General features: G+C 42.0%; 1 protein-coding gene across 1 annotated transcript in view; it reads right to left on the bottom strand.

Moving 5' to 3' along the window:
- The window catches only part of Smpx (small muscle protein X-linked), a 45,953-nt gene extending 38,688 nt beyond the window's left edge, over positions 1–7,265 (bottom strand). The window contains exons 1-2 of the mRNA XM_075957133.1: positions 6,992–7,265; positions 3,056–3,112 (exon numbers count right to left, since the gene is read on the bottom strand). Coding sequence (XP_075813248.1) covers positions 3,056–3,094 — 39 coding nt within the window. The 5' untranslated portion in view covers positions 3,095–3,112; positions 6,992–7,265. The remainder of the gene's footprint in view (positions 1–3,055; positions 3,113–6,991) is intronic.
- Positions 7,266–14,977: the final 7,712 nt, after the last annotated feature.

Raw genomic sequence — 14,977 nt, 5'->3', positions numbered from 1 at the left:
GGGATTAAAGGCATGTGCCACCACTGCCCAGCCAGTTATGGAAACCCTTAATCAAATTATCAATATCCCATGAAACTTAGGGTATCCTATGGCATACACTTTGGTAATTGATAAAAATAGTGATGATGATGACTGATCATAATAGCCATTTATTAAGTGTCACAGCCATTTATTAAGCAATACTATCGTTCTAGGCTAGCATCTACGTGGATTAAATTCATTTCATAGTTGCAGAAACACTGTAAAACAAGTCCTGCAACTCACTCCATTAACAGATAAACCAAAAGATGAAAGACAAAGAGGATGAACTATTTGCCTAAAGTCATGTAGTTAGTAAGTACTGCAGGCTAGGAGCTTATCAAGTATAGCAGTGAGGTATCAACCAATTGTTGTGCACCCTCCTCCTGGCGCATACCATGCCCCCTGAAAATGGCACTTGAATAGATTGGAGATGAGTATAATAAAAAAAAAGTTACACTAGACGGGCTGCTCTTTCCGAAGACTCAGGTTCCATTCCCAGTACTCACATGGTGGGTGTGAGTCCCTCTTCTGGGTTCTGTGGGCACTGGGCACCAGGTACATGTTGTGCCCGTACATACACCCAGGCAAAGCATCCACACACATAAAAAGAAAGTAATTTTTAAAGAATTTGAAGTGACTGAAGTGTATTGATTAGACCATCTAAGAGCATCCAATGATATTTACACAATCAGAGTGTTTTCTCATCCGTTTTTGTGTTTGCGCCAGAGAAAATCACAATGCAATATTCCTACTATGAACCATTTTGTATTGTGTCACCACTTTCATATTTGGTTTTTATGTGCCGGTTTAAGGTTAATGTGAAGATGATAGAAAAATATCAGATAGTGCGGCACTATTTAGCCACAACAAAAAAAATCTTTCATCTGAAAGTGCATTAAAATAGGTCTTTCAGTGAAATACCGAATATATGGAAAGAGACAACATCACAGCCATAAGGAACCACTGATTGCCCTTGTTGGTAAAGTGGATGGATTTTCCTTAATGCGGCATAATAAAAGCCATAGAAAAGGGTCAATAGGAGCTTTTTGAATGTTTCAGACCTTAAAATACATCAAGGTCAAATTTAGTAAATAAAATGCTAGTGAATTTTCAGCAGAGACTGGTGTGAGCCAGAGGGCACTAAGGAAGAAAAATCAATACACTTTCAGATTTAAAAGGAAGGGATGAGAAGGCAGCTTGATAGTGTTTTGAAAAATAAAAAGGGAAATTTTTGTGTAGCTCTTCAAGAGCTTGGAGTGCAGTGATCAAAACTCTGATACCAACTACCATTGAGATCAGAAATAGAATAGTGGCTGTTCCAAATGACAGCTTACTGTGGTGTTTTTGGGGTCTTGTTTGTTAATTCCTAAACAAAACTACTATTAGCTCCATTTCACAGGCTGGAAATGGAGGTCCAGAGGGGTAAAAAAGTAGAAAGTCCTTGTCCATGTTTCTGCAGCAGCACAAGATGGATTCAGGGCTGCAGGCTGTTTCAGAGTCCATGCTACAATTTGAATACCATGTAAAAGAGAAGATTCAAAGGCTCAAGGTTCACAGGTCCAGGCAACAAAGCGATGCCCACTGGCAATGTCAGCATACATGAAAAACTCACTAGACAGAGCTACCAAAATGTTGGATGTCAACAAGTGGAAGGCAATCCTTGCCACAGGCGCTGGCCCCTCCTTGAGTTGCTCAGTGACAGGTTTCCAGACACTGGTATACATCCTGCCACTCAAGAACTCCATCAGTTTAGGGGGATGCATTAGGCATGACCAGTGATGGTCTGTCTCTCCAGTACCCTTCACTGCTGTATACTAGGATTTCTTAAACCTTCAATGACCTGTTCTCAGCCTGGCCAAACATTCACTGCCGCGTCAAAGCTCAGTCAGCCTTTCCTGATTGTGTTTATGCTGTATTTGGTGCATTAGAATTACAATACTCAAGAGCCATCGCAGGCCTGGTAGCATTCAGCAAAGTCCAGGAAGGGAAGAGAGGTTTCTTCAGAGGAGGCACAGCTAGATTCTGTGCTGACAAAAGGCAAATAGAATTTGACAGTAAAGTATTGTGCCCAGAGTCTCAGGGTGGGAGCTATTTGAGAGTCAAAACTCAAAGCCCTCGAAAGAAATAGCAGATTAAGTCTTGAGTGAAAAAAAATCCTGGAAGATATTTTCATATTGTATCTACATTGCAAAATGCCTGCTTCTCTGTGTCCTCTTTGTGGATGGCACTTAAGTCAGTTTAAGCAACCCAAGAGTTTGTTTGAATGGCATGGGGAAAATGAATAACATAGGAACTTAAACTCACAAGGTTTTAGAAGAACACTTGGCTTTAAAAGGTTATTGTTTAAAGAAAGATTTGTTTTATTTTATTAGTACTGGGAATTGAATTCAGAGCCTTACGCATACTGTTTGTGTGCTCTACTATTGAGCTAAACCTCCTGCTCCCAAAGATGCATTTGAAACAAATGAGTCAAGCATACTGTGACCTATTGTTAGATCTGTAGATCAGTTGATTATAAAAGTGAAAATTGGATACTCTATTCTCTATCAATGAGCATATAAAAATACCATATAGACAAGCATAATATATTTTAATTAACTTTTAATAGCTATATATCCTTATTTTAGTAGTATATTTAATACATGCATACCAGATATACTGGTCAGATCAGATTAAGTAGTGTTTTCTATGCCTTGTTATTTTGGAGCCTTCTGGGGTCTCTATCTGGTTCTTCATAAAGGATAGAATAAGATATTGGGAAGCTAGTGCCTTTTGCAGATTGCAATTCTCATTTATAAACTCAGATTGTCTTACAATTCAGAGCAATCAAAAGTAGCTCCGGCTCTTAGTTATACCTTTTCAGTCTTAAAGCCCTTTGTCGATTCTGCCCCCTAAGTCTTATAAAGGGGGATTTTCCTTTTCTTCTTAAAGCTAATAATCAGTTAGAGATGAACAATCGCAGTTGGTGTGACTTGTTAAGGAATCAGACCAGAAGCCACAAAGTTGATGGTAAAGCATAAATATACCTACTTACCTGGATGGCTCTGACGTTGGAAACTGGCTGTTTCGACATATTCACAAGATCTTATCCCTAAAAAAAAAATAAGACACTGTTAGAGGTGGCAGCCTTCAGATTCAAGGTCTTGATAAATTAGAGTTTTAACTCATGATTCAACTGAGCAGTTGCCCCTTTCACTGGCCATATATTCTTTCAGTCTCAGTTTCTGCAGTTACTTGGAGACTTTCCTTCGTAATGCCTCAGGGAGAGCGAACACTAGCGCACCTTGATAAATCATTCAGAAGGAGATACACTGAGACGCCTTGCCCCTGATGCAAATGATAGGTGAAGAGAAACTTGAAAGGCCCTATCATCTCTTTCCCTGCCCTCTTGACCTTCTGCCAAGAACAGCAAACCGAAGAGGTGGTGGGAATAAAACACCTTTGTTCGGCCTCAGAGGCTCTCGGCTTGAAACTGAACTTTTGATCTGTACTCATTGTTACCGGGGCAGCTACTCAGTTCCCCAGGAGCAGGTATTCTCAGTAGGCTACTCAAAGATGTCTCCACTTCCAAATGCCCTCTCTTGGCTATAGAAATGTCTCTTCTCCTGGAGACTCTGAAGAACTGAGTTGATTAATCCTCACATGTATCCTTCCTAACATTCCCAGCAAGCCTAAAGCCTAGGTTCTAGAAATGAGAATGTTCTAGAACTGTCTTCTTTCAGTAGAACTATCTTAGAAGACAAGTAGAACTGACTACATATTGGACCTCACAAATGTAGAAGTGCTTTCTTCCCCTCTCTTTCTTTCTTTCTTTCTTTCTTTCTTTCTTTCTTTCTTTCTTTCTTTCTTCCTTTTTCTTTTTTCTAGATATGGTTTCTCTGTGTAACAGCCCTAGCTATCCTGGAACTTGCTCTGTAGACCAGGCTGGCCTCAAACTCACAGAGATCCATCTGCCTCTGCCTCCCTAGTGCTAGGATTAAAGGCGTGTGCCACTACCACCCTGCATTCCCCAACCTTCTTTAAACGTGTGAAACCTAACTTTGAGCACTGGAACCAAAGCCCATCTAGGGATGTGGGCTATGCTTTGCTGGAGCCAAAAGAACAAAGAATAACAGTGAACCCAGTTCTGGCCGGTTTTTTATAACTGTCGTTAAACATCAACTAGACCAAGTAAAAAGTTAAAAACTCATTGAATTCAAAACATTCTCTGTTCCAAAGCTTAAGTGAATTAACTGAATCTGCTGGGAGCTATGTATATGTATGTGCTGACATGTGGCGGAATGAACACAGGAAGCAGTACTATTGCTTCACACAAGGCACCTGAAGCTTGGACAATGTCATTCAATGTTTCTAGACATATTTCTTCTTCCTTAAAATGGCCCCCCTTCACAGCTGATGGGAATATTTGAGTGCCACAATGCCTCCAGCAAGGCTTCCTGAACGCTGAAGCATGGTGTGACTGTGTGTTGCTGCATTGTTGCCAATGGCCACAGCTGATGACTTCTGGGCGTTATGCTCATCTGCAGCCTTAAGTATAGAGAAGAAGCGAAGGATGCTCTTCAACAGAGAAATGAATGACCAGAGAACTTTGGCAAAAATGCAGGTGTTTTTATTTTAGATCTTAGCTTCCATGCTATGAAGATAAATAAGTGTATTTTTATTTTTAAAATATCTACAATTATTGTATGTCAATATATAGGCTTGGGAGATATGATCAGGAAAACAGCAGCACTTTTAAAGTTTCATCTAAATGTTTTGCTAGGATATAGGTATTTCTTCCACAATAAGGGTCCAGGAAAAACCGATTTTAACAAAGTTAAAAATTAAGTAAGAACAACAGATTGAACAATCAAGGATCATTTTCTCTATGATGGGTTTTAAGTTGGCTGCTACCTTCCACTCAGCATCAAAGAGACGTGAAGAACATTCTAATTTGTCGTTCATTCTAGGGTCCACAGCTCAAACCCAAAATGATATGCTTAGAATAGCTTCATTTTTGAGGTTTCCACTTGGCAAAGTTAAGAAAAATAATGCAAAAATAATTATTATTCTAAGACTTTAAGGGCCTGACCAGTGGTCACTATGTGTACAACACAATTAGACTTGAATTAACATATTTTTGAGACAGGGTTTTACTGTTGTAGCCTTGGCTGTTCTAGAACTCACTCTGTCCACCAGGCTGGCCTCGAACTCACAGAGATCTGCCTGCCTCTGCCTCCCAAGTGCACCGCCACCTGGCAACATTGTTTTGTTTTTTTTTTGTTTAAGTTACTATATATTCATTTAAATCATGAGGATTAGGAAATGCCCTTATGTGATTACAGTATTAAGTTGAAATGCAAGGCAGCGAACAATGAGGGGTTTTACTTAGATTACATTGATTTTTGTCTGGGACTTATTTTTTTCACAGACAGTTTGCACTAACTACTGGATTGCAATATTTCCTGGGATGCCCGGAGCCTAACAAACGCATGAACCTTGTCTCCCCTCTCCAGCTTTGGCATATTCTCATTTGTGTGTGCATCTCTTCTTAATATCTTTGTCCCTCTTTGGTAGAGACATCGCCAGAAAGTCAGTTCACTTCTTGCTCTCATTTCTCACCATCAGGCTAGAGAATATTTGTATAAATCAGTTCAGCAGCAGCTGCTGCTGTCCTCATTATTTGCAGTGAAACCAGGGCAAAGCAGAGGGGGGAATAAAAATAGACAGTGTTCCCTGACTGTTTCCCTGGTCGAGCATTCACCTCCGTCAGGATGCGGAGTGGAGTGTACCTTCCCTCGACATCCGCATGCTCCTTGCATGGATGGGAATGGCAAGCGATGCCCTCTAAACTCAGCCCATCACCACCCACTTCAGGGCCAGTGCTTCTTATCCAAATAGGTCCTCTTTACAACATGCACTTGCTATGTCTGTCTCCCGGATCTGGCTAAAAAATTTGAAACACTGCGAGTTTGACAAGGCATATATTGACTTTAATAAGCTGGTGAGGCTTGCCAACTGGACACAGGTAAGTTTCCCTGACAGTCTGTGGGAACTTTTAATGGTCTGTTTGCTGAGTCATGGATGCTAGACACCCCCCCCCTTTTGCTTTTGATTGGGCAGCACCTAATATCTAGCTTCTAAATAAAACCCTTCAACTTTTTAAAACTGGTGAACATTAATATCACTAATTTCACAAGAAGAGATTAAGGGGAAATCAATCGCTGTTTGGAAAGAAGAGCTGTGTGTGTTCTTTTGAAAGGTCAGGAAAATGAGTAAAGCTCTATCTCAAAGGTATTTATCTTCTATCCTGAAGCTAAAAATAATTCTCAAGGAGTGGGGAGAACGATGCTCTGACCACTTCACTACGCTGGGAGGGAATAGAGAGTCGGCAGTTCCATACCTTGGAAGCTGGTGCCCACAGAGATAAGGACACTGAGTGCTGCCCTCTACCCTGCCGGGTACAGGAAAACAGGGACGAAAGCAAAGGTCTCGAAAGGATGATTCTGTCTACACAAGTTTGTTGTTGAGACCAAGCCCGGCATTTAAGGAAAAGAGGAAAGGATTCTAAACTAGCGCCGTCTAACTCTTTCACAGTGGTTTTCATTTGGCAAACAAACACACAAAAAGCTAACATTCCAGCTTTCCTCTGCCCACAGCTCTGATTAATTCTCAGAGCCTGTTAGCAGTCTGCAGCTGACTGTAACACTACCCAGCAAAGCCTCAAGGTCACAGTTATCATATCTGGATTGTGGACGTTTTCTTAACATGCCTGTCAATGAAAACCCCTTTAGTTCAATACACACACGCATGCACACACACACACATACACGTACACACACACATTTACTTTATAGAATCAGGGTGACCACCAGTGAGTGGGCAATTGACAAAGAAGCTACAGCCAGTACTTAGCAAACTACAAAGTTATGAGGGATTGAAGAAATTTCCTCTAGAAAGCTAAGAGCCAATGCTGGGTCCTTCTGCTTACCTGCTCTCTGGATTTGTTTACTGCCTAAGGGCAGTCGCAGGCAGTCAGGTGCAAAAACACAAAGCTCTTTAGAGGGTAGAAGGGACTCCCGGTGTCGTCTGAGCTGCGATCTCAATTCCAGTGCTTTTCAGGTGGCTGGAATAGCTGGAGTGCTCTGTGTCTCTCCGGTCCTGAGAGCCGCTCCTGGCTTGGGGCTAGAGGGGAACTCGGTTTAAGGCTAAGTGTTAAAGAGAATTCCTGTCATAGCTCACAGTTGTTCTTCCTAAATATAGAGTTTGATACAAGCCATAGGCTGGCTGCCTCCGAAAGGCTTGTCCGTGTAGAAAGCAGGGCTCAGATATCAGCCTGGAGGTGGCTGTGTTATCTTACTGACCTCCTAATCTTCCTGAGGAGGCTGGCTGCATTCTCTCACATTTTTTGAGGGGTGTAACGAACTTCAAAACGTAGAAGTCTATCTTTAGCTGTATTATCTAGAGGCCAGAAAATGAGAAAAGGTTCATTAAAAACCGGGGGAAGCAGGGGTGCTGATATCAGACATTGCTTGAATCCAAGCTTGGTCGCTTGGGAGCTGTTAAAGTTATTTAATAATTGGCACTCGGTAAGCAGTCACCAAATAATAGAATTATACCATTACAGCAAACTATAGGACACCGTCCTAGCTTGTAGGTCGAACATGGTTAAAAATGGATGGGCTGGCATGGCTGCCGGGCTCAGAGTCCTTGCTAACTTGGCTCTACTGCTTTTATTGATGCATTGACCTTAGATCTTGGCACACAGAAGAGAACAAAAAGAAGGGAGATGTCTACTTTTAGGTTTGGCAAGGGCCAAGATTAGGAACCTGGAGGAACATTTTTCAAATCCGAAGGCTCACGGTCACTGTTTTGAACATGGCTCTGTTGTTGAACTTCTTCAGTGTCTGAAATTAAACTCATATAAATCACACCTTTAATCCCAGAACTCAAGAGGCAGAGGCAGATGTATCACTGTGAGTTCAAGCTCAGTCTAGTCTGCGTAGTGAGTTCCAAGCAGCCAGGATTATGAAAAGAGATCCTGCCTCAAAAAATAAAATAAAATAAAAGCCAACAACAACAAAAACCCAAAACAAACAAACAAAAAGCCTCCGAAACAAAATAGAACCCAAAACAACTTCCCTTTGGTAGAAATACTCAACCGAGTAAATAGACTTAAACCCCAGCCCCTGGGTGAGCCCACTTGGGACCACGGAGACAGGGCATTCTCAGCAGCAACAACAACCATTCTTGCTATGTGAGGAAGAGAAGCTTCAAATGTTCTGAGTCAACCACCCCCTCCTGGCCAGGGGTGAAGTCACCAAGCATGGTGGACATCAACGGGGTCCAAACTTGTGGAGTGGAGAGTAGTTGTCACCTGACCATCAGTCCCAGCTGGGGCCTCTCAGAAGCACGAAGAAGACAAGCACCTTACTTGACCTCATACCACGACCCTTCAAATTCCCAGGCCTCCTGTCAGCTCGAGGCTCCCGTCAAAGTCCGCAGCTGCCCACTGGCACACTCAAGCACCCACTGGGGTGATGAGTGACAGTTAAGGAGGAGGTGCAAGGAGACAGGGAATGAGATTTGTCTATTTCTGACGGGGACAGTCAAGATGAGGACTAGGTAAATGAGACAATGGGTCTCGCTCAAAGTGTGGAAAATGCGAAGCCAGAGGGCACTAGACATTGAAGGGAAAGCATAAGACTTTGGGGCGTATTTCAGTAAAAATTACTTAAGAGGAGAAGGGAACGGCGTTGTTCACAAAAACACAGTTCGCCAAAGTCCTTTTTACCTGCATACATTCACCTCTCCCACCCCAACACACACACACATTACAGTCCAGGAATTGCAGGCTATCTAACAACACAATACATGTGCAAATCCCTTGTTCAGCTAAAAGTGCTTTCTCTGGAATCATTTTATTGAGTCCTTTCAATTCTTCTGTGAGTTTAGTGCCATTGTGCTTATCGTAGGAAAAAAGCAGGCGACAACTCATTCTACTGACTCAGTCAGTTTTCCTAACTTTTAGTTTTTAGACAAGGTCTCAGGCAGATCTGGCTGGCCTGGAACTCACTAAGTCGACCATGTTGAGCTCAAAGCCATTGAAATCTGCCTGCCTCTGCCTCCCAAGTGCTGGAATTAATGGTGCGTTCCACACCTTTAGCCTATTCCTAACTTTCAACTCTCAAATTCTTTCCTAGTATACAAAAGCACCTCAAGGAAGCAGGCTCACGTGTGCACCTCCACATAGGCGCGTGTAAGTACAGCACCTGGTTAGGAAACATCCTTGCGCACTAGTGAAGAGATGCAATTCCGGGCTCATGCAGAAATTCTATTATGTCGAAAGACCCAGGCTCTTTCAAGTTCAGTCACCTTGCCGCCCTGAACAAGTCAGTATTTTATCAGCAAGGTCTCAATATGACAACCATAACTCCAAGAATCAGGATCTGTCACGTACATCCAAACAAGGAGGAGGAGCGGTGGCTGCAGAAAAGGGGAGGAGCGGTGGCTGCAGAAAGGGGGAGGAGCGGTGGCTGCAGAAAATGAGGCTTTTATTCTCCCACAAAAGAAAATGCTTTCTCAGTTCTCCAAACCAACTTACCCTTACATCTTTAAAACAAACAAACAAAATGATAATGGGTGCAATAGCTGCAAAGGAGATAGATAGATAGATAGATAGATAGATAGATAGATAGATAGATAGGTAGATGATAGATAGATAGATAGATAGATAGATAGATAGATAGATAGATAGATAGATAATAAATAAATGACAAAGGTGAATGAAGTAGAAATGATAACAAAAATCAAACATCCTACAAACTGGCATGCCCTTAGCAATGAAGAGACAGAATGCTAGTGATGTAGATAAGGTCTGCACACATATAAAAGGCTTCATATAAGTGTACTTTCCTACACATGACCTCATGCAATATGCACCACCTTACAAAACAAATGTGTATTTTGTAAGTGGCAACATATTTTTAAAATAAATATGAAGGGGAAAAAGTCAGTGTAAAAACTCTAGAATCACACTTCACAGGATATACAAGAATGAATCACACATAACTTAAAGACATAGGGTTTTTGCTGTAGTTGTTGCTGTTTTGTTTTGTTTGAAGATGTATTATATTGTCTCATCACGTGTGTGCACCTACATACCTATGGAAGCCAGAAGAAAGTGTCAGATTACCTAGCACTGGAATTAAAGATAGCTGTGAGCTGCCTACCATGGGAACCATGATTCCAAGTCAGGTCCTTTGCAAGAGATGTATGAGCCCTTAACTGCTAGGCACCTCTCCAGTCCCAATGCATAGCTTTAATTCTAATAATAATATAAGGAATATTGAAATATGGAACAGATTTTAAAGTATACTATTAGCACTAAAAAATGGGTCCATAGAATAAATACTGATACCCTTTCCAAATAAAAATTTAAAGGGCCTGTGTAGAATAATAAAATAAGTACATTTTCTGTATGCACATTTGTCATAGAATTAACCTGTTTATATAAAACATGCTTTCTAATCAAGAGGAAAAGCAATGCTAAACTTGGATATGGACCACAAAGGATTGAAAAGATGGCTAAGAGTTTAAGAGTTCATACCACTCTTGCAGAGAATCCAAGTTTGGCAACTCACAAGAGCCTTTAACTCTAGTTCTGGATCCTGTGCCCTCTTCTGGTCCTTATGAGTACTGCACTCATGTGTGCAAATCTCTCCTCTCTCTCTCTCTCTCTCTCTCTCTCTCTCTCTCTCTCTCTCTCTCACACACACACACACACACACACACACACACACACACACACTTAAAAATAAACCTTCAAAAGGAAGATATACAAATATCTGAGTATCCAGAGCCAGCCGGATAGGTCAGTGGGTAAAATAACTTGCTGTCAAGCCTAATGACCTGAGTTTGGTCCCTGAGACTCACATGGCAGCAGGAAAGAATCAACCCCACAAACATGCCATCTAACCTCCACATGTCCCCCACAAATAAATAAATAAATGTAATAAAAATGTTTAAATAACCAATTTTCCAAAGTATATAATAATTTAATTTCAGAATTCTGCACGTGTATAAAATGCTGTGTATTCATTTCCATTTTGTAAGTGACAGAATGCACTGAAAAAGTTCCGGTCAAATTCCTAGAGTGTGGCTGAGTCAAAACACAAATGAAATTATAATATTCATCAAAAACTAATGGATGATTTGGAAAAAATGGTAGAGAATCAAATGCCAAGGCCGACAGGAAGTGGAAACTGGATCTTGTCAGGGACACTGTGAGCCAATCCACTTCTTCCCTTAGCTCCTGGTTTTGTTCAGTGGCCGTATGTAGTCTCTCTCCTTAGACCTTAGCTTCATTCCACAAGCACCCACAAAGAGGAAACCTTTCTTTTAGAAAGAAGCAATGTGTAGAATTGGAACTGCACTCACAAGCAAAATGCTTTTCATGTAGTTTTGCACAGAACTTGAGCATCTCCTTCCTCCAAAATCTATTTGCAAAAGGAATGTTTGCTTTATCCTTATAGAATTTGACAACTGGCGTCCCCAAAATATTCTCCTTATGTAATAAATGAGTATTCTGCCTCAGAAGGGGATTCAGATTTTCATCTCCAAAAACACACTACCTTGCCTTCTGTCCTTAAAGAAATGACTAACAACCAACTCTCAGTTGTCCTGTGCTTTTAACTAAGTTATCTTTTAATTTTTTATTAATTTTGTGTATATATGTATGTGGGTGTATGCAAGGACACATGCCACAGAGTTCATGTGGAAGATACAGAACATCTCTCAGGAGTTGGGTCTCCACCTCCCTTGCGGAATTCAGTGATAGGATACAAGCCATCTTGTATCACACAAGCACTGAGCTACCTTCCTAGCCCCAAGTCACCTTTTAACAGAAGAATAACTTCATTCACTCATCGCTTGTATTAATGTTGTTTGTTGTGATCCTGGAACTGTTCTAAAAGTTGAGGACTTAGAAATGAGGAAGATATGCTTCTCTGAACCTGTTCACCAGTCTTGTAGAGAAGACGAATAACAACCTAGTTGTAGGTTTCATGTGCTCTGGGAAAACTGACCACACAAACTGCTATAGAGTTCATAGGAAAGTGCCCTGATGCTCACACCCAAAGGATAAGGGCTTTACAAGGGGGGAAAGTTACAGCTGAATATCCTGAATGTCTACCAAGTGTCACCATTCTTCCTTCCCCACTCTTGGGGTAGGGGACAAGGTACAAGACCGAATAGCTTGCTCACCACCGTCGGCCCTCAGAGCTAAGCAAACAAACTGGAATTAATAAATCCTCTTCAATCATTTATAAAAAACAAAACCTGAAGAAGAGAATGAGGGGAGGGATGGTGGGACAAGCATCTCTTTAAGAAATTAAATTGATAAGGCGAGAAGGGGCCAAGAAAAACAACATTCCAGAGGGCCGTGAGCATGTCTGTCAAAGCCCTGGGATAGGAATATATGACCCCAGGACACAAAGCCTAAACATACGGGAGATTGGCATGAGATGAAGTCAGAAGGGTAGGCAGGGACTAGTGGGCTTTTGTAGGCTATTTTGGCAAAAGATGCTAGGTTTTTGGGTTGTTTTTTTTCTTTTTTCTTTTTTTTTTAGTGCACTGGGAACCCTTAGAAGGTTTCAGGTAGCAGACTTGCCTTGGCTTGAGCCTTAATAAGTTCACCATTGCTGCTATTACTATATAGAAAACTCTGTGGGTATGGGAATAGAGAATGATGGAAAGGCTGCAGGTGATGGTAAGCTGAAGGAAGAGGAGCAGAGAATTAAAAATGTGCCCTAGGTATACACTCAAAAGATGTCTTATAAGGCAGAAGTGACGACCCGGTGCTTAAGATCACTAAATGCTCTTCCAGAGGACACAGATTCAATTCCCAGCATGCACATGGCCAGTTCGTAGCCACCTGTGATTCTATTTTCGTGGAAGCTGATGCCATTTTCAGGCCTCTGTGGGCACCAAACACCCATACACATGATTTTTTTTTCTAATTTTTAAAAAGATGATCTCTTGTCAACAGACTAGATGTGGTAGAATGCCAAAGACAAGTGTCTCCTGAACCTGGATCAAAAGCTTGGGTCATGAGACTTCAAGGAACCGGTACAGGGGAGGAGGTGTGAAGAGAGCAGTAACCATAATGTGAGCATACTTGACATCAGATCTGGCACACAGCATGCTCTTATTCTAGGACATTAAGATAACAGACCGTGGATTCTGGCTCAACCTACCTCCTTTGATCTACCTTGTCTCATGTTGGATCAGAAGACCCTGTTCTCTCCAGAGCAATCTTGCCCCAGAACCTGGAGGGAGGTGGCTACAAACAAAGGCTGAGGAGAACCTGAACAGACAGGCTTTATTGGGTTTCCCTCGTCGGCCTCCTATCAAGCAGGAATTTGCAATGAAGTCTTCAGAAAAACTCCAAAGGTTAAGGTTTGCTGCACTTCCAGCTAGCTCAACGTGTGGGGTTCCCAGGGAGGACACGGAAGCTCTGCTCTCTTCCCACACCTTCCACTATGCCTGGCATCATCTGTACCCAAAGTCAGTAAGTGCATTTGCCCTGAGACCTGTGAGACATTCAAACAAATTAAACAAGTATAGGGGGTGAGCATTCTGATTCATATCTCATGGTCAGAAACCCGGGTAAAAACATCTAAAGTAGATGGAGTGGGGATCATGGGAACTGAACCTTCGACCCACGGGCTCTGATGTATCTCCAAGTATACGGTGTCAGAACTAAACTAACCAGAAGACAGACACTCAGTTGGCATCCACTTCAGAACGGCTTGCTTTTTGGTGGTGAGCAAACCCCACGCATTTTTGAGGTCCCAGAAGCTATCTGTATTGTTAATATGTACTGGCAAAATCTGAATGCGAGTTGGAGTTAGATTTTCCTTGCAGAAATGAAAACAGAAAATGCCACTGTTAAGCTCAGAGAGATAAAAGTGTCAATAGATCATGGGTGCTGCTTGAAAGCGAGGCCATGGCTGGGAGGGCCGCACAATTAGGAAAGTGTCGCTGAGGAAGCATGAGGACCTGAGACAGACAGACACACACATACACACACACACACACACACACACACACACACGGTACCCATGGGGAAAAAACTAGGCATGGTTAGCACATCCTGGAGTCCCAGTGCAAGGAAGGTAGAGCCAGGGGATCCCGGGAACTTGCTAACCAGTCAGCCTAGTTAAATTGGTGAAGTCTAGGTTCTGTGAGAGACCCTGATGGAAAAAAACTGAGGTAAATAGCTCCTGAGGAACAATACCCAAGGTTGATCTCTAGCCTCCATACACGAGCATGCATACACACACACACACACACACACACACACACACACACTCAGTGTGATTAAAGAACTGAAGCAACATGTAGAAACAGCTCTCGTGACACCCTTGATTAAGAAGAAAGTAAGAGGACCGGTTACAGTACCGTAGTCAGGAGGCTGATGGAGGAGGATTACAAATTTGAGGAGACCTTAGGCTATATAGCAAGAGCTTGTCTTAAGCAAAAAAATAAATAAATAAATAAAAAATAAAAAGCCTCACACAATAGGACATACCTCTATTCACGACACGCAGACCGTGGAGGAGAATCAGGAGGCCGAGGTCATCCTCAGCTACAGAGCAAATGGGAGGCAAGCCTGAGGAGATGCATGAGACCCTGAAACCTGTCTTAAAAGCAAAAGCCCGAGAGAGGGCTGGCAAGATGGATCAAAAGGTAAGGGCACTTCTAGCCAAGCCTTAAAAACCCTGGTTCGATTCCCGGGACCTATATGGTGGGAGAAAACTCATTCTCAACATTGTCTTCTGATCTCTTCATGGGTACCATGGCATGCGTGCATTCACACATAAACACATATACAATAAATAAATAAGTTCAGTAACTTTTAAGAAAACAGAGAAAGAAGGGAGTGAAGTTATTACTATGTTTGGCGCTATCCAAT

Source organism: Microtus pennsylvanicus, chromosome X (assembly GCF_037038515.1).
Source record: "Microtus pennsylvanicus isolate mMicPen1 chromosome X, mMicPen1.hap1, whole genome shotgun sequence".
NCBI classification, from domain to species: Eukaryota; Metazoa; Chordata; class Mammalia; order Rodentia; family Cricetidae; genus Microtus; species Microtus pennsylvanicus.
This window is presented reverse-complemented; position numbering and strand designations above follow the sequence as displayed.